This window comes from Lissotriton vulgaris, chromosome 9, assembly GCF_964263255.1.
Source record: "Lissotriton vulgaris chromosome 9, aLisVul1.2, whole genome shotgun sequence".
NCBI lineage: Eukaryota > Metazoa > Chordata > Amphibia > Caudata > Salamandridae > Lissotriton > Lissotriton vulgaris.
The window spans coordinates 1,224,273,291-1,224,293,621 of NC_141697.1; the positions used below are offsets into that span (position 1 = coordinate 1,224,273,291).

The window sequence follows — 20,331 nt, forward strand, 5'->3', positions numbered from 1 at the left end:
AGGGCATTACTTGTATGTCCATTTACTACTTAGTGGAAGCCTATTGATAGCACACAGCATTAATACCTACAACAGTACTCTTTGCTGCAACTGTACTCCTGTCAAATAATCTCTGATACACCATTGCTTAAAGTGGCAATGACTGTGCCCAACTCCCAAACTGCACCCTATCCCACAGCCGTTCCTATACTATTATCTGCAGTGCAATGCCAACTCCTGCATAGGCACCCTTTATCAACAATTAGTTCAGCACCAGTACCTGCAGTATCTGTAAACATAAGCACCCCCTTACATAATCACTGCTGCACCATTCATTGTTGGACTCACAAGAGTGCCTTTCCCTATGACTCCACTTCTTCAACAAGTGCTCTCGCGGAATTATTTGCAGGATCCCAGACTGTGCTGCCTCCTACCTCTCCAACTGCTACTGCCACAAAATCTAGCCTTGGGACATGACTGGCACCCTCTCCTGTGGAACAAACACTCACTACGTCTTGTCCAAATAAAAATTAGTCTCCTGTCTGTAAAAGAAGTACTAAATAAATGCATAATTGTACATGCATAATTGTTGCATACATGAACGGGTGTGCACAAATTGGCATACACAGTTATTAGTACTTAAGAAATAGCACTTTAACGGTTGCAAACATTAAATTGGAGCCTTTATGATTGTTAAAATGCTTACTACATCTGGCCCTTAATTCTTTGACATTGGCCCACCGTGTTGGATGCTGGACAGTGTTATGTGGCCCCTGGTGCAGTACCCCGAGGGGTCAAGGTACGTACGCTGACAGCCTTGTATGTTGTCCGCGCTGAGGCCGAAGAATCCCGCCTTGCACGTGTCGCAGCGAGGTCCCTCGACGTGATCTTTGCACCGACACTGCCCAGCGATGAATCCAAGTATGGGATTGTCCTGGGAATCGCATAGTCCTCCATCCAATGAGCCATCAGGGTCACAGTCACAGGCTACAAAGGAATACAACCACATTAAAAGAAATTGTGGCACAGAGACACACACACACACCAGTACACATGTATACACATACAAACAAAGATATGTAAGCACACATGTGCACACTTGCAGACACACATACACACATGCACACTTTCAGATCCTGTTCAGGGGGCTACACAGCAAGCTGGGGTTACTGGACCACAACCATGGTGGTTGGGGTGGGTTGCCTCTGGTATGCTTGCTACAAAGTAGGCCAAGTACATCCCTTTCTGCACTTGAGGCAGAGCAGTCAAAGTTTCCTCAGAGAGTTGTGTGGGGGCCAGAAATTCAGAACTCAACAGTAAAAGAACAGACACAATAATTTACTGTCCAGCCCAGTGCTTGTCTTAGTAAAACTGAAGTACTTCAACCTAACTGCAAAAGAAAATTGTACGCACAGTAATGGGGTGCAGCTATGGGGTTCTACTAACACAACGGCGGGGCTCTAGCCAGTTCTAAAGTTTGCATACAAATGTAGTGTTCTAACACAGTTTCTCAAGTGTCCACACCACCTAAGGGTCTCTAAAAGCAATAAGAACAGATTGAAGGGCAGGATTCACGCAGAGGTGCAGGTTCACGTTTAAGTTGTGTGAGGGTTTATCATGTCCATTTCACTGCATCTTTCAAGCAAACAAGCTCACACTGAGAGTTATGAATCTCCCTAACATTCAGGGTTCTCTTTATCTGGTTCAAGACACAGTTTCTCAGTCTTTCAATCCAGGCCGTGTGTTACCTGTTTGCCTTGACGTGGTTCGGTGCAGAGGTTGAGGGGGCGTCCTTCGTTGTAGCAAAGCCACTGCATCTGTCAGTGGGGGGGCATCGTGGGCAGTGACCCTGCATCTCAGATCTCACCAGTGGGCATGAATGGCACTGGCATGCCTCAACAGTGGTCACTCTTCTTCAGAAGTTGTGGTCTCCAAAATCAGGGAAGGTCCTTGACTGCAGGAGTGTTGTCGACTTTGCAGGATTCATAGCATGTTCAGGGGCAGTGGCGGAAGAGGTAAATCCGTATTTGTAAAGCGCGAACTACTCACCCTTACAGGTCTCAAGGCGCTGAGGGCCGTCATGGAAATTAAGTGAGCTATTGCCCAGAGTCACATGGTGCTGAACTGAGCTGCCGCCGGAGCCGGGGATCGAACCGTGAACACTGTGCTCCGAAGTCAGCTGCTCTGGCCGCTGCACCACACCTCTCCACGTGTTACATCCCTCGGGTTACATCGCGAGGATGCTGGAAGGCATGCTACCAATTAGGTGACTGTTAATTGTTCATGCAGTCACTAAGGGAACCATGCACAGAGGTCAGGTGAAAGCTCAAAGCTCGGGTGATTGCCAGTTTGTCTCCCAGTAGGAATTTGGCTCCTCTGGGTGCTCCACAATTTGGGAAAATTGCAGTTTTTTTCATTCTGAACATCCCCTCTTCCTGCAGGGTTTACTCTCTGAGCAAACAGGCAGGATTATAGATGCTAGGCAGACCCACAGCTCCCCAGCATGTTGAGGTTATTTCAGGTGAGGCGCCCTCACATCTGGGAGGTTGGCGGTTTGGTTGGCACAATTCCTGGACCACAACAGCAGTGCATTCCTCTCCTTGGGCAAGAAGAACGTAGAACTGGAACAAAGTTAGATGGTTTGGGTCCTACCTTTATTCTGATTGTCCTGGCAGGGGATGTTGGTCCACTGCAACTATCCGGGAACTGGTTTGGGGTGGTTCCATTTCAGATTTCAGTTTCTAGCTGCAGTACAGACACAGGGCCCGATTCACAGAACTAACTTAAGACAAAATCCTAAACTTACTACCATTTTGGTATTCACAGAAGGCACTTACTCATTTCGGTATTCACAGAAGTTAGGAGTCCTAAATGCCTTCTGTGAATACCGAAAGTCTTAAAATTAGGATTTTTCTCAACTTTACTACTACTAAACTGAGAAAAATCCTAATTTGAAGTCTTTTGGTATTCACAGAAGGCATTTAGGAGTCCTAACGTTAGGACTCCTAACTTCTGTGAATACCGAAATGAGTAAGTGCCTTCTGTGAATACGAAAATGGTAGTAAGTTTAGGATTTTAACTTAAGTTAGTTCTTTGAATCGGGCCCACAGTCTTTGTGCAAGGTGATGCCTCTCACACCAGCTAAAGAAAGCGCTGGCTCCAAGAAACCAAAACGTGAGCACAATGAAGTGTGAACAATCCGCACCTGGCTGTAATCATCAGCACTCAGGGAAAGACAGAAGGGCAAGCCTTGCCTAGAAGCCACCTCACCCCACCAGCCGACTATGCTGACTTAACCCCATTCCCCTACCATCAACCAAACGGCGGTGTTGAAGACAGACAGAACAGCAATAAGCTTCTCAGAAGATGCTTAGAGAGTATCTAAAGGTAGGCCTCTCTCTCTCCTTCCACACTTCAGTGTCTGGCACGCCTCCTTTCAGCTCCAGGCATGCAGGCAATCCACCTCCCTGCCTAGGAAACCTTACTCCAACCTTTTTGTCAACCAAGAGCAATCCAGAATGGGTCCCACTGAACCCAGCAACCATACTCTCATCACAATTCTAAGTCTTGCCACCATCCATATCTTACACACACACAACATGTACACGCTATGTTAGTGTAAAGGTCTGGGTGTCACAACCGAACTTTGCACAAGGCGGACGGTAGGTATCACACTCTGCCTGAGACAGAATAAAAGTCTGTTCAATATATTAATCTATAAAAATGGTATGCTGCGGCCCCCACTTTATGCCAACAATGCAGGGCATGGATAGTAGGATCGTAGAACATTGTCAAAATAAATGTCACACCTGGCGCACCCCTACGTGTCACAGAATGGACCATGAATCTCAGAATCATTCATTATGGCAGGCCTAGGCTTCAGTGCACATGCTAGATTTCCATTTTAGCTGTGCCAGAGACATTAATAGTCAGGATACCAGTTTCACTCAAGGCAGGGGTACACGTCTGTTTACAAGGCAGGAGACACGCATGCATGTGCACGCACACACACACACACTAGAACATGTGCAAACATACATATACACATAGTGTGGGTGGTGCTGTGCATGGAACTGAGTGTGGCATGGGATGTGTTACTGAGAGAGTACAGCACTTTCTGATGTGCACTAACAAGGCCTCCCCACAGGCCTCTTTCTGCAAAGTAGACTACAGGGATAACCAGTTGTCCCACTTCACGGGGTAGGATTTCATCAATCTCTTGTATTTGTTTTATAATTGGTAACTTTTAGTTCTTTGAAAGTAGGTTACTTATGTTTCCATATGTTCTTAGGGTGCCTGCTCCTTTGCTCTCACCTCGGCATGCCCCGGTGTCCCGGATGTCCTTGCTGGGGTCCTTGTAAAAGAAGGGTTTGCACAGCTCACAGTTGCGGCCCATGGTGTTGTGCTGACACTCATCGCAGACACCACCACTCATGTTCCCCGTGGCCAGGTAGACCGCCATGTCGAAGTGGCACTTCCGGGAATGGTTGTTACAGTTGCACTCTGCGGATGGAATAAACCAATAGGAACAGTTAATGTTTAGCACAGCTCTTCCTCTTTGTGTTTACCCACAAGTTTATTTTTCAAAGTTTAATGTGAGATGTTTCAGAGAGAGCACAGGGACTAATTCACATGAGTATGGAAGAAAATGTAAGAGCGCTCCTGTAGTGGCCTTTTACGTATAACTTACATGTGTTTGTAAATTGGCACCAAAAAATCTAAAGTTAGAATGAAAAGCGAATATTCAGGGAATGTACGTACACAAATAGGATACATAGAAAGGACTGTGCCCTCGTCGCCATTTTACTAATAAGAAGTTTTGACGATTCAATGTAAGTGAAGCAGAACACAGCTCACAGATTCTACTTTATAACTGCACCACCCTACACCAACTAAACCTCCCACCGCCCCTCTAAACATTGACCCCAATATTCCAGCTCTGAAGTGTCTTCACCCCTAGTGCCAGTAACAAATGCGCTCGCCATCAGTCGTCTTTGAATTGATTTTGTGGCCTCCTCTTCTACTGATCTCACATCTGTAGCACCTCCGTGTCGCCATGCCTGCCTGTGCCCAGTGCTGCTGTCTCTCCACACCATCTTTAACCTAAATAAGCCCTCGATTTGGCCAGCATAAAGTCTCTTTACAACCCTAAATTCTCCTTTTGACCCTTCATTCAGTGGTGTAGGAAGGGGGGTGCGGTGGGTGCGGGCGCCCCGGGTTTCATCACTGAGGGGGGGGGGTGACAAAATGGCAAAAATATGGGTTTTAAACACATAATTTTGCCATTTTGTCAAGCCGTAGGCGACCAGAAATTTTCCGCACCGGGTACCACCTGACCTTGCTACGCCACTGCCTTCATCATGCTTTATAATTCTACCACCACAGCATCATATATGTCATCAAAGTATCCCAGGACCTGTCCTGTCCCGGCCACAACTCTGCATGGCTTTATTGACCCCATAACCAGACTGTTCTTTCGGCTTGGGCAATCTTATTAGCCCGCGTGGCTATTTTGCACAAGATCATCAGCTCTCCGGTTGGCTGGTTGGTGCTAGTTGATGTGTATCAGTTTATCACCACTCCCACCCTAACAGTCCCTCACGGAGAGGGTGCCACTGCACCATGGCCATATGTTGAAAGAGGAAGTCATAAAAATTCATGCCTAAAAATTCAGAAGTCATTCATTTCTTTTGGAAGCCAATAGTTTTAGTCAATAGCTGAGTCTGTCAAAAAAATAGGGAGCAGGCAGCCAATCAGATTTGTAAGAATCCCAGTGGGGGGGGACATGTTGGGGGTGGGGGGGGAGGGGCATCCGGCGGAGACATAGAATGGGAAATACTGTCACACAGGCCCTTTCAGAATACCGCTGAAGCTCCAAAGCGCGTGGTTGGACCTTCAAACATCCAAATCTATAGAAGTCTCCCACTCCTGGTTTACATTTTTTAACTTTTCTTATTTCTTTTTTAAGGACCTTAAAACCATTGACATGGAAGGACTCTAAGTTTGCTTATATTTTTCTGCAGCGCAGACATAATCCGAGAAAATGTTAGAGCGCTTTGTATTAAATATATGAAACATGATACAAGTGCAGGAGTGCGATACACAATCACCAAGAAATAAGGAAAAGTTGGACATATATAAGGTTTGGGCAAGGTGCATAACATTTTGGTAAATTATAAGCAAGTGGAGGAACAGGGGCAGCAATTTTCAGTTTAAGAATCTGATGGGTTTTGGAAGAAAGGCCAGAGTCCATGGAAAGCAGGTTTAACTTTGGTAGAGTGAGGCACTGACCAACCTCCTGTGACTACCTCTAGACCTCGTCATGAAACCCTGGTTGCCTCATCGTCACAGGCTGCCAATCTTCGCCTGAGAAGTGTTTCTTGGGATTGAAATGGGGAGTCAGTTAAAGGGGACTCCAGTGTATATTATATAATATGTAAATGTTGGAAGACCCCTCTCAGCAGACTGACCTGAGAAGCCTGGCCTGTTTTTTATTGGTGAATGATGATTTTTAAAAACCTCTTTGAAAGTACTTGGATACTAGAGTTGCACCGGCTCCGCAGTTCTGAGGATTACACTGTTGGTCCATTGATCAGAAAGTCACTTTAACTCCCCCACCCTCTGTCCTCCTTGAGGACAGAGGGTACAGAGTGTTGTCAGAGCATCATTTTCAAGTCACTGTGGACTAAAAAATGCTAAGCTGTAGTTTCCATGTATTTTATTGATAGTGGTACACTTGTAATGGGAATTGGGACCTTCAGACTGAAAGCACAATCTCTGGCAAAACCAATAGGTCTGGGTTTAATGTGCTAATCCATGGTTTGCATTAGCACAGTGGAGCAAAACACCCAGGAGGGAGCCATCAGTAGTGGACTTTGGTTGTAAAGTAGTCGCTCGAGCAGTTCAATGCGAGAACGCATTTGGAGGGGGTATGTTTGGTAACTGCTCTGTCAAAACTCAAACCTAAACAAGGGGGGCGGGGGCATCAGACATGTACAACTTGAAGATGCTGTGATGGGCACCCACTGTCAGCCTTAGCAGGATTTTTTTTAGGGTCATGCAAAACTATAATTACATCAGAAATGGGCAGAGTTTCGTGAGGTGACAAACTCTGCAACATCATGAAATTATTAACTTTGGCATCTTCGATTGGGGGAAACATTTTCACTGAAATATTTGTTGCTGTTTCTTGCAAAAAACACTTTAGTGGGAGAATTCTGTCATAAGTGAAGTAGTTTTTACCTGAATTTTTTGTGGGAAACATATTTTGTGCTCATTTTTTCACTTGGTCTTATTTAACCTTTCTCACCATTTAAAGTAGATGCAGTCAGCAAAAAGATCTGACTGAGATATCAAAAGCCAACTTCAGACATTTCGCACACCCTTGAATTGTCTCACGTGCACCACGGACTCACTTTTGCAGGCGTTGGTGCTGCGTCCTTCTGCTGGCCGCCAAGGTAGGTCGTTGAAGAAGCCATCACACTTCTCGCAGTTGAGCCCGTTGGTGTTATGCTTGCACACGCACCGCCCATGGACCTGAACCAAGGAGAAAGGATTTGTTTTTATTATATTCTGTTGAATTCATTCTACGTGATTTGTAGTGTTCAGGCTGTCGACGGAAACCTCTGTAGAAGTGACTTAGGGGCATATCATCAAGAGGGGGCGATAATTATCGCTAAACGCACTTAGCGCTAGGATAAACATCGCCGGCCAATTCTGAATTTTATCGTGGAGATAGCGTGCTATCAGCAACGCTTTTCTCCACAGCGATAACATTGAGAGCGCAAGCTGCACACTGTGCGATTATCGCTGGAAATCCAGAGATAATCGCACAACTTTTGGCGATAGCTTGCTGATAGGGCTACACATACTTAGCCATGATATCCACCTTCTATAGGATATCATGACTAAGTAAGTTTCAAAGCAGGCGTAAGGAAAGTAGCGATAACATACGTTATCCCTACTTTTCCTGTTGCTACCCTGCTTTGCGTGAGGCTTGATAATAGGAGAAATGTCGCTTAGCGACATTTCTCTCTTTATTCTGGGGAGGAACGCCCACTTTGCATCTCATTAGAGATGCAAAGCTGGGCGTTAAGGGAAAGTGCGAAGAAGCATGGATTCTCGCGTTAGCGTGTCCTTGCTAATAGGGTGTTAAAATTATTGCCGCTTTTCATCCGAAAACGGACGCTTAAGCGGCGATAATTTTAACTCCGGCCCTTGCTGATATGCCCCTATGTTTTGCTTCACTCCAGCCTGAATGGCTGCTTGCCGCTTCTGGCAAGTAAATGGACAACTGAACTTGTCTTCAGAGCTTGGGGGCACCCAGGAACTGGAGGACTTCTGGGTTGATGTATTATTATGTGACAAGCCTCTGGAGGCAGACTGGTTGGAGGGGCTTCACGGGTACCAGGGATGAGATCCTCTTGAGAGGTATTGGCCGTGCAAGGTAGCGGAGCTTGAAACGACCCTTGTTTTCTAATTAACCACAGATCGATTATACAGCTTGAAACAAACATTGACAGCACTAAGGAATGCATCCCTTTACCTCCAGTGGCTTGCATACCGGAACAACGCACGCTTTTACTATGCATGCTGTTACTGCTCAGTCTTTAAAAAGCAAGCGTCTTTACCACGCATTCCTTTACCACGCATATCATTACAAAGAATTGATTTAGGGAAAGCGCTGGACTTCGGAGCGGTATAGTTTACTACCCCAACTCCAGTCTGCGCAACCGTACGAGCTTTAAAGTCCAACGCTACTGTCCCTAAGGTATGTCGTTGTAACAACATGCGTGGTTAAGGAATGTGTGGTAAAGATGCATCCATTGTTATGGCTGCATAGTAACTACAGCACGTGGTTCGGCCGTTGTGGTAAAGGCTGTTTCTCCCTTTGGTGAGAATGATAGTTAGAAGATGAGTAACATTAGATGCAATATCCATATCACTGGGGCCTTGGAGACTAGTTAGGCAGCTGTGTACATTTGTAGTAGAACTAGGGTTTGTTCTAGACTCCAGGGGGCAGATTTACAAGCCCCTTGTGCCACTTTTGCGTAATTTTTAACTTGGGAAAAATGACGCAAAAGTGGCGCAAGAGGCTTGTAAATCTGCCCCCAGATATTTCCAGCTAATGGACAGAGGCCTGTGGTAAGTCCAAGAAGCTATGTCCTGGGTTTAATTAGGAAATTCATGGCAATCCAGCCACATAAGTTTTGAGGATCCATCCCAGGCAAATGATTGCAGGATTACAGGGCTTTGGGGTGGTCCTATTAAAAAAGAGGAAGCTGGAGACAATGTGGCCAGCAAAAGGTCACCTGCTGCTTTGACAAGAGTGGGCATAAGTATGTGAGCCTGTGTACCTCTCTGCTGAACCAATCCGGTTTGTGTAGGTAGCTCTGTCTAAGTGACTTATATGGGCAGAACGGGCAGCAGCGAGATTGTGGAACAGCCTCCCCTAGTCTCTAATCAATCAAAAAGGAACTCTCTTTTCATAAATCATTAAAAACTTGGCTTTTCTAGAATAGGTCTTGGTAACGTATCCATAAAGATTCTGTGCCGTACTAGCAGCGCTGAGATGCCTCCAGGTAGATATGCGCTCTACAAGTGCTCATAGAATAGTATAGAATGTGTAGGCCTGGATAAGCACTAAGGCATAAGTAGAAAGTATGACCTGATTCAGGGGATGTTGTATGGATAGAGGTGCAATCTCAGAAGAAACCAGTGTTTGGAGTGCCCATTGTAGGTCACTGTCCATGTTCCTCCTGAAAGGATGAGGAAAGAATGGGGGATGTATGACATCACAACGCATGCTTTTACCACGCATGCTTTTATATCGCAACTTTTACAACGCATGCCTTTACAATGCATAGTGTTGAGAGGTGCTGGATAGTGAATAGTTTAATTTACTATTCCAACTCCAGTCCTCGTGGATAGTAGGGAAGGTGTTGGATAGTAAATGAAATCTATTCCCTATCCTAGAGCGCCCCCCAGCGCAATGCGTTGTAAAAGTTGCGATGTAAAAGCACTGCGTGGTAAAAGTTGCGTTGTAAAGGATGTTTCCCAAGAATGGGCCATTGAGCGTGACATGAGACTATCTGCCCCAGTGTTGTGGTCTTCGCCGGTTCCCCATAGGCCAGGGTACCTCTTCTCAGTTTGCTGAAGTGAGTAAAGAGATTAGAGTACTCACCATGCCCTCAATGTCCGCTCGGATCCCAGCGATGGGGGCGCACTCAGAGGCATGGCCATAGCAGAAGCAGTTCCCGCGCACCACGAGCTCGTACACGGCATAGTAGTATTTCTCCTTGATCTCCACACGCGAGTCCAGCAGGTTATCACCAAGGGTGTGCAGCTTTGTGAAATTCACCCGCAGGTTGGTGATTTTCAGAAGGTCTGAGATGGAGTGTGAGAAAAGCAAGACACATATGATTGTTATTATGAATGCAGAAAAAGCAAAGCTCCATGCGGCAAGAGCAGTGACAGAAGGGTACTCTACAAATATCAAGCCACAGAGCACAACATTGAGTGATACCATCAAACTAGTGCCAAGTGCTATCAGCTAGGTATACGCAGCGGAAAAGAAGCATCTTCTATGATGGGGCTGTCCACGGTAGGATTAGCCAATGTCCAGGAGTTTCCAATATTTGGAATCTAAAGCACAGGGTGGCAAAATAATTTGCCAACAATCACAAGAACAGAGATCTAGAGTGGAAATCACGTCTACTGATGACTCCGGCTGACAAATCTACCAATTTGACATTAGGTCAATGACCCTTGAAAATGAATCCAATATCCCTCTTCTAAACAATGCAATTTTGATGACGGAAAACCAGAAGTAGTTTGGGAGAGAATTTAGTAAAGGGGAGAAAGATTTGGTATAGAGCGGGATGCTGGCTAGTAAACTTCATCAGTTTGTTTCCCCAAACTAAGGGCTTTTCATTCCCTCTCTTGATTGCCAACCTTAAGGATGAACTGTTGACCCAATCCTTAGCCCTGCTCATAATTTTACAGAAGAGAACATCTTTGAACAAGGTTACAAACGTTTAAAACAATTCACTAAAAGCTCATGCCAACACTGTGCTCATTTTCACCTACATGTACTCACAAGAAAACAAGAAACAAGGCCAGGGAGTAATCTGCCTAACGCTTGATGGTTTGCCACGTGTCGAGACGAGCTATGAGGTCAGCTATTCGTGCACTTACAAGTGCTATGATGTCATTACACATTCCAGAGACCACAAGTATAGTACATCTCTTGAATAATATCTGCCTGTAGCTTCTTCAGGATCTGAAGTGAGAGTCCCACTCATATCTTCACTCTAACGTGGATTTGTTTTGCAAAGGTATAGTCCAGTTCTGTAACAAATCACACATGTCACAGTGAGAATGATCAACATTGGCTCCAAGGTTCTGGAATGGACTTCATTCACATCTCTGGGAGGTGTATTTGCTCATGGCTGATTGGTTAGGTTCCATCTTATTCATTTAACATGAACATACTTTTTCAACACAGATAGAGCTGCTGCTTTACAAGGAAACCAAGAACATTCAAGGTATACTGGGTTCTGCTGAAGGAATAATAGGACTGCTGAAGGGTCAAGGAATCCGTCCACATGTAACACATTCCTCTGTCCCACCTTAAGAGACTCCATTTTGATGTGAAGCCAAGCGGGCCAATCTACCTTTGTGTGCTGCTGCCACACACACACAGTTCAGTATCAATATCAGCAAAAATCAACAGTATTGTGAGACAACGCACGGAAACATACTCTGAATAGGCGGGCTGTATGGGTCGCGGATGTGTATGGCTGGGTCCAAGACTCTGTAGATCACCTGGAACAGAGGAAGAACAACAAATCATCATTATCCGGCTGAAACGTGTCGCATCCTAAAAGTACCCAATCATGCAGTCCTTTTGACAATCTTTCAGTTGGTCAGCTCATAAAAAACGAATCAGGTTTCTAAACCCGCTTTACTAAAATTGGACTTTGAGCGATAAACAAGCCCAAATTGGACCTATCTGCAAAACAGAAGCTAGAAGCCAAAAGGCATTGCACTGTGTTTAAATAAAAATGGACATTAATACCGAATTACACCTTATGGTTTCTCATCGTTTTCACCATAAAAAACAATGTTGTGAGGTAGCATCTATCAACAGAAGGGCTCACATGAACAAAACTCACTGGGAAATTTAGAAAACATGAATGCAATGTGTCAAAGGTAGTCAAAATGATGCTGGCATGTGCTGACTGCACATGAAATGGTGTTCCCACTCATTATGTTGAGTTTGATAAATCCCCAAGAGTAGAACATGAACAGAGTCAAAGCACTAAGGGCCACATGCATCAACATTTACATTTGCGATTCCTTAATAGCGATTTTCACGGAATTGCTATTTGGGTATCTCAAATTCTTATGCATGTAGGAATCGCAAAATAAATTGTGAGTCACAAACATGACCTATTAGCCATTTGCAAATTGCAAATTACTATTAGGTAATGTCACTCCATTCATTCCAATGCGCATATAGGCTTATAGGAATGAATGGGAAAGCATTTGCAAATTGCGATTACCAAATTGATAATCGCAAATTGCAAATGCAATTCCAAGGGTGCCAAGGGGCCTAAGGTCCCCCTGATTCACCCCCCCCCAAAAAGGTAAGGGTGCACATGTGGCGCACACACATGCCCTAAGGGCATGCGTGTGCGCCACATGTCACTTTGAAAAATGCACTTTTGTGCATTTTTCAAAGAATGCGCAAATTACCATCAATTTGAAATGTTAATTAGCGTTTCCTAAGTGCACAGTTTGCATTTAGGAAAGACTTGATGCATCACCTTTAGGGAATCGCAATTAGCGACTCCCTAAATGCATTTGCAATGTAGGTAATCCGAAAAATTGCGATTACCTAATTTGCAAATGGAAATGGGTTCATGTACCTGAAAAGGGTTTTTTCCATTCGCAAATGGGTCGATACGCAGAATCGTCATGTTTGCGACCGGAAAAAAGCTTGATGCATGTGGTCTTCAGAGGGATAATCAGTTGGATTGACTATCTGGTCATTAGTGTTACTGAATAAGATATCTTATTTAGAACAAACTTCGCCATGATGTACCTACCCTGTTGCAACTTTATCTGAAACTCCTTCCAGGGCTCTTTGCCCATTAATGTTCTCTGGTTGATAAAAGTGCCTTTGAGAAAACATACATGTATGAACTTATCAGCACAAAAACACATATATATCAACAGCCTCTTTTCCATTTCTCACCTCTCCCTCGGTGGAAGGTTCAATATCAGAGTAACGTGATTCACAGACAACATCATCCACCTTCCGCAAGGGACTGCGAGAGATGCCGGGGAAAACGCCTGCACAATCTTGAGCAAAGTAGCGGTACACCTGCCACGTGCGGCCAAAGTCCGCAGAGCGCTCCACCAACATGGCTGCCGGTCTGAAGGTCTGGAAAGGCAAGATGAAGGCAGAAGATGAGAATTTGTACTGAAACGTGTACATCTCTCGTAAGTAGAAGAAAGCAAAACTCATGGCAAAAGTAAAAAATTATGTGCAAAAACCAAATATATAAAATAGGATAAGAAACTTGAAATAGAATGAATATGCTACTTAAGAAATTGACCAAATGAAGTATGAAACTGTAGATATGAAAAAACAAGAGTTCACAAAATATCAGCAGTCAATTGGTTACAAAAACATGATGCCAACAAAACAAGAAACAAACATTAGACTCCCAATACTTCACAATGTAGTGATCCCAAATTAATATTTATAGGGGGAGAGGCATTGGCTCGGTTATTCTGTGGGAGTGAACCAGGAGATGTAGCTCTTTGTGAACCATCTTCATCATTGAATTTGAAGTGTCCAGTACTTCATGACATGCAGATCAAAACATTTAATATATCTTTAGCAGCAAAGCAGAAACATCTCAAGGAGAAAGGATTTCAGAGTTTGCAGTATTAATTCCAGTTAGAATCCACTCACAAGTCCAGCACCATCTGTTAGGCTGGTAGTGAGAAGAGGCAACATCAACGGGGTAGAAATCATCATTTCAACTCATCTCTTGTTATCCATCGTGGACCCATCAACCTGCAAGTATCAGACTTGCGCCACTTCGTGGTAATCCGAGCAACACCCTGGGACCCTTCTCCTAAGTAACTCATGCAGGGCCATCGTTGGAGGTGTGTGGCAATGGTTGTAGTAGGACACTCCACTCTACAAGAGACCATCGGCCCAATGGTCCCTCGCAGTTGCAGATGTATGGCACATCTGCATGATGCACATGGTTTAAGTCATTGGTCTGGAGCACCACCAATGGTCCGTCAATGGACTTCCAGGCAATTGCTGTTCATCTCCTTGTGAGAATTGCCCGAAGGCTAAAAACGTCCTGATACCTTCTTCCTAACTCTTGACTCAGAAGCGACCTAGCGGGCGTACTTGGGGAGTGTAATGTCCTGCACATGGACCACCTTCCGCTCCTAAATCATGCAGTAATAGTTTTGAATTTTACTTACAGGAAAGACCACAGTGTTGGCGTTCTAGGGAAGTCTACCCATCTGTCCTCAGAAGCTCTGATGACCATGGAATATTGTCAAAATTGGTCTAGTGAAACAAAGCATCTTAACTCAATGTGGTTGGGTCATCCTATTTGCATTCTCTCTACAGTGTCTTCCATGTGTACATATTAATGACCAGTGTGATGAGCACAGAATCTCTTGATCCTCATATGACTTCCTGTTATTCGATTTCTGATGAAATGAAGCCCAGACCTCTAAACGAGCTGTAATTATGGCAATTTTCACATTGTGGCGGGGTCTACTGAGCAAAAAGAAATCACTGCGGAAAATCAGGTACAATGAGACTACACCAGGTTGGAGACAGAGGCCTCCACAGTTGAGAGTCCTCAGGAACAAAGAGTGGTGGAGATGTGGTTAAGCAGCATTTCAAGAAGCGAGGGTGGAATAAGGTTCGGAAGACAAGTCAGGTCAAAGATGAACAGAAAAGAGAGATGTTAAGGGTATTGCAGGGAATCTTCTAGGGTGAAGAGAATAGGACATCGACCATTCGACAACCCTGAATGACATTATCGGCCGACTGGAGATAACACTGAATGAAATGATAATAATAATAATTTTATCTATAGAGCGCTTGGTTACACCCACAAGTGTGTTCCTGCTCTAAGATTGACCCAACAACCTACAGCCAGGCTAGCATAACAGCGAACTACCAAACCAAAAATGAAAATAGACCACTAACAGCAGAACCATACCAAATGTGAGGGGACTCCTCTACTGTCGACACAGAGAACGGTTGTAATACTGAATATCAGCACCAACAATACGCTGGTACAAGAATGTTGAGGGACCAAATATCGAAAGGTATGTGTATATAGGGAAGTGTGGATTTACTATTACTAAGTTCACATCTATGTACCATGAAGAATATTTACCATGTAGGTGCATATATGTGGAGTTAGGAATAGCAAATATGGACTTACTTACCTGTCGATATTTTTTTTTCAATACTTTGTCCTCGATATTCTGTCGCACCGATATTGTGGGTTTGGTAATCAAGGTGCCCACCGCGGAGAACAAAAGCTGAAGTTAGCAGCTTGAGACATAAAGCACCCAGAAGGAAAGCTATAACTTATGCAGTGAAATGAGAGGGCTTAATAATTCCAAGATGGTGCACTGTTACCCCCCACTGAAGAGGACCAGTAGCCCGGAGCAGCAACAGCCCAGAAGGCCAGTCTAGAGACTGGGTGTGTCTAATTGACATCACCTTGGCCCACCATTGGGGAGTAACAAAATGTTACTCCCCAAACACGACCAGCACACACACACTTGTACGCACACATTGAAACTATATCTAATGTCGGAGAACCATAGATAGGGAATGTGCATGCACACACACCATAGGGCTACATCAAGACAGAACTAATGTAGGGGCACAGGGAATTCAGAATATACACACACTGTGCCAAATGTACAAAGAGACCGGTCGCAAAATGTGGTCACAAATTGAGCACCGACTTTTTTACGATGAGTCTGTAATCCTGCAATACGACGTACGTGCTAATATTGGGTGCGTTGCAAAATCTCCAGTCACACAGGGTTGAACAATGACTTGCCAAATACACGTTAAGGTGGCAGGTCACCATTTACACCTCCCAGTGTTAGCTACAGACAGGGGGATGGTGTCCTGCTTGGGACAGAAGACCACCACCCCTGCGTTTGCATTCCAAAATGGAAAACATTTTTATTTATAATTATGAAGCAGCTGTGTTCCTAAAAAAAAACATGTTTCCTGTTTGTGAACGCATCAGGGGGGCAAGCAGAGGTCCACTTCTCATAGACCTATGCCCTTGGACCACTGTTTGCTTCCTCCAAGGCCACCGTATTCAATTTCGAAAAGGGAAGATGTTCAACGAGCACAGATTCTCCTTTGCGAATGGGTTATCACTTCTTTTGAGGACTCAGTAACTCTTCAATGGTTTGCAACCACAATTGTGGTAACAAAGCATTGATTCATCTCATCGTGAATCGCAGTTAGGAAAGAACCCTCATTTTATGTCCGTTCGTAATTACGATTCGGTAAACCCATTTTTCTATTTGGAAAGGTTTTACAGAACTCCAAAATGAGTTTGGAAAACAGCAAAAGGCCGTTTTTGTCACAACCCTTGTGACTTTTTAAGTCACAGGGGGACTGACTCACAGAACTAATCTGAGACAAAATCCTAAACTTACTACTTTTAGTATTCACAGAAGGCATTTAGTAGTCTTAAATTAGGACTTTGTCTTAAGTTAGGCTTTTGTCTTAAGACAAATGTAAGTTTAACTTAAGTTTAACTTAAGACAAAATCCTAACTTAAGACTACTAAATGCCTTCTGTGAATACCAAAAGTGGTAAGTTTATGATTTTGTCTCAGATTAGTTCTGAAATCGGCCCCATTGTTTGCAACCACAAAATGGCTTTGTACATCACTGACAATATTCACACTGCCGCGTCATATTGGAGGCACAGTGAATATTGGAGAATAAGGGACTTTAACCCCTTAAGTGCTGCTGACGGCCAATGGTCGTCAGCAGCGCTACCTCCCCAGTGCTGCGCACGACCATTGAACGTCCATTCAGCACTAGTTCTAATGGACAGCGCAGCACTGGGGAGAAATGTTTACACGCAGCTAAGGTGTTAATATGGATACCATAGGGCGATAATGATGATAGAGCTAAAGTTGGACAAGAGTATTTGAAATGTCCCCACTGTGGGTGACACTGAAGAGCTGGGTGGAGAAGACACAATTGATGCTCAACATCCTACTGTGATGATGACGAGAGAGCAGATGCTGAGGAGAGAGGGATTCCAATTAGACCCACTCTGGGGCACTGGTGCAGAAATGATGAAGGTGGAAGTACTGGGGATGAAGAGTCCAGATATTGCAGAGTAAGGCTCACTGACTCAGACTTTCAGGAGTTTCAGGAACCCCCAGTCTTCATGGAAGGAGGGCTGGGCACAGGGATTGAGTTACTGAAAGTAGTCCTGCCCTAGAGGCCCTACTGTCACCGCGTGAGAAGCCTCGGAGAGGGTGACCCCTGAAGGACCCTAGCCACGGCCTCCACAAGGCTGACCCAGAAGAACACTAGCCTTAGCATCCATGAGGCTGCCCCTAAAAGGACACTAGCCACGGCCTCCATGAGACGTGGGTCCCGTGCTCTCCATACCTCTGGAGTCAAGCTATCCTGGCTGAAGAGGGGTGAAACCACGAAACCGGCACTAGGACGCTTGTTTCTGGTCCAGATTTCTGGCCTATCAGTTCGGGCTGGACTGTTCCCATTGGGCGCAGGGTCAGGACTGATTTGCATATGGCTGGGTCCAAACTGGAATGGCATGGTGAGCAAAAAAACGATGGATTTAGGCCCAGATCTCTGTACTGGGGTGAATGTATGACATTGTTCTGCATTCTGTCCATCAATAGGTGTTTTTGCCCAGAAGGACAATAGCCACACTCAGGGCTTTTAGAGCCCATTAATCAAGCACCTTTTTATTAAAATGTTTCTTCCCAACAGTAGAACACGTGATTAAACACAAATACAAATACAAAATACTGGCGCTTTGCATGACTTACCTTTCACATGAACAGCTTCAGCTGAACCAAGGAAAGCAAGAGAGGTGAGAGAACAGACACGAGAATCTCTAACATGAAATCTTAATCTTACCTTAAACGTCATGATGAGATGGGTGAAGTGAAATTCGGCCTCCAGGTCCAGTTGAATGCTGACCTCCGAAACACCTGTGTGTGAAAAAAAAGGGATGTGTCAACAGTTGCGAGGCAAGGGGTAATGTCTGTTACTCGCATATCTCAGTAGGTTAAGTGCCTGTTGCAATCCGTGCAGGAGCAGCGGGTGAAAAGTATAAAACTTTACAGCATTATCAGCCATTTTTGGGTAATAACTGGGACTTCCCTTGCAGACAGCAGTAGGTTACACTCTGCTATCTGTCCTCTCCCAGGCAGTGCTTACTTTGAACCAGTGGTCTCCAGTGCAGGGCACCGGCACTTAATTGTTAACACATGCGCTTGTGACAGTCTGCCACAAGATGGCAGTGTCTGGCTAATTAAGGATGACCACAACCACAGTAAATTATAAATTCAATATACATTAAAAAATGTCTTCTGATTCTTCTTGACCTCTCTGCAGCCTTTGACACTGTTAATCACAACACTCCCCATAACACTCTTCAACAGATGATGGGCGTGGAAGGCACTGTGCTTAAATGGTTTACCTCATTCCTCTCAGACAGATCCCAAATTATCAAAATAGCGAACAGTCTTTCGTCTCCATTGGCGGTAGGTTAGGGCGTCCCTCAAGGTTCTATACTGGCACCCACTTTGCTTAATCTTTATCTGGAACCATTAGGGAACCTCCTAAGCAAATCTGGAATCCTCTACCATCTCTATGCGGATTACACTCAAATCTACCTCAAGATGTCTTCCGCACATGATCTCTCACTACTCAACTCTACTTTCAACTCTATTCACAACTGGATGTTAGTTCACCAACTCATTCTCAATCCCTCCAAAACTGAATTCCTCCTACCATCTACCTCTCTCTCCCCTCCTGTTCAATCTTGGATGGATCAGCTTAATTTACTGAACAATAAACCCATCATTGTCGACAGCGCTAAATCCCTAGGTGTCACACTTGACAAAAGACTCAAACTAATCTCACACATCAATCCCATTGCCAAGAACGCATGTTACCAGCTGCGCCTTCTGTGGGGGATCCGTAGGTTCTTCCCGGAGAAAGACCTAAAAAATTGGTCCAATCGCTAGTTCTCTCTAGACTGGATTACTGCAATTCCCTTCTGACGTGCCTCCCCAAATCTCACCTCTTCCCCCTCAAATCCGTCCTACATTCAGCAGCTCGCTTTATTTCAGGGTCCAAATGAAGTGACCACATCTCTCCTATCCCGTCTCTTGATGGCTTCCCATCGAGGCAAGATCTATTTACAAAACGGCATGCATCACCCCCAAAACCTTCACACTTCCTCCCCTCGTTATCTGGTGAATAAACTGAAAATGTCTGCAGGCTCGAGACCTTCTCAGAATGCGGAAAAGCTTCTGCTTGAGCCCCACTCCTTCAAAAGGGAAAGATCGATGGCTCCATCGTTCTCAGGTAATGTGGTGAGAATCTGGAACTCGCTTCCTCCGGTGCTCTGCACCACCACCTCTACCCGGATCTTCAAAGCTGACCTCAAATCTCTTCTCTTCCAAAGAAACTTCCAGAACTAATACCCTCATTCTCAGACCCCTCTATGAAGTTAGTTCATCGTTGTAAATTTTTTATGTTTTCGTGTTCATTCCCCACCCTTAATTGCTGTGTTTGATATTGTTTTATTGCCTCTATTGTTTTACTCTACCTCTTCTGGTCTCCTGTTTATTTTTTGTAACATCCTATTTTGTACCATTCCTCTCATGTAACTGGTTCTACTGTACAGCGCTCTGACACCTTCGGGTAAAGTTTGCGCTATATAAATATGCATTAAATCTATACTACTATTATGAAGAGAGAACTGTGTCCTTTGAGCCAGGTAAATTCAAAAATACACCACCAATCGCAACACCCAATACAGCGTTGGAAAGGGGAGGTCCAGTAGATGGACATAGGCTATATAAAAAAATATATATATACGTTACTTAAAAAATTTACAATAAAAAAATGTAGTCCCTTCGAAGTAGCGCCGGCCGTGTGCGCTAACCACGTACGTGCTGACATCATCATCGGAGGACGGGAGCGCAAGGAGGAGAGGCGGACAGGACCGCGGGGAGGAGCGGCGGACAACAGCGCGGG

The 20,331-nt window shown here is 44.7% G+C and overlaps 1 protein-coding gene across 2 annotated transcripts in view; it reads right to left on the reverse strand.

The window, feature by feature from the left end:
* The window catches only part of LOC147693099 (laminin subunit beta-2-like), a 251,162-nt gene that overhangs the window by 103,294 nt on the left and 127,537 nt on the right, over positions 1 to 20,331 (reverse strand). For both annotated transcript variants that reach the window (XM_086939355.1, XM_086939354.1), the window contains exons 5-11: positions 18,199 to 18,272; positions 13,241 to 13,429; positions 11,742 to 11,805; positions 10,163 to 10,365; positions 7,395 to 7,515; positions 4,294 to 4,482; positions 787 to 966 (exon numbers count right to left, since the gene is read on the reverse strand). In XM_086939355.1, the coding sequence (XP_086795481.1) occupies positions 787 to 966; positions 4,294 to 4,482; positions 7,395 to 7,515; positions 10,163 to 10,365; positions 11,742 to 11,805; positions 13,241 to 13,429; positions 18,199 to 18,272 (1,020 nt within the window). The remainder of the gene's footprint in view (positions 1 to 786; positions 967 to 4,293; positions 4,483 to 7,394; positions 7,516 to 10,162; positions 10,366 to 11,741; positions 11,806 to 13,240; positions 13,430 to 18,198; positions 18,273 to 20,331) is intronic.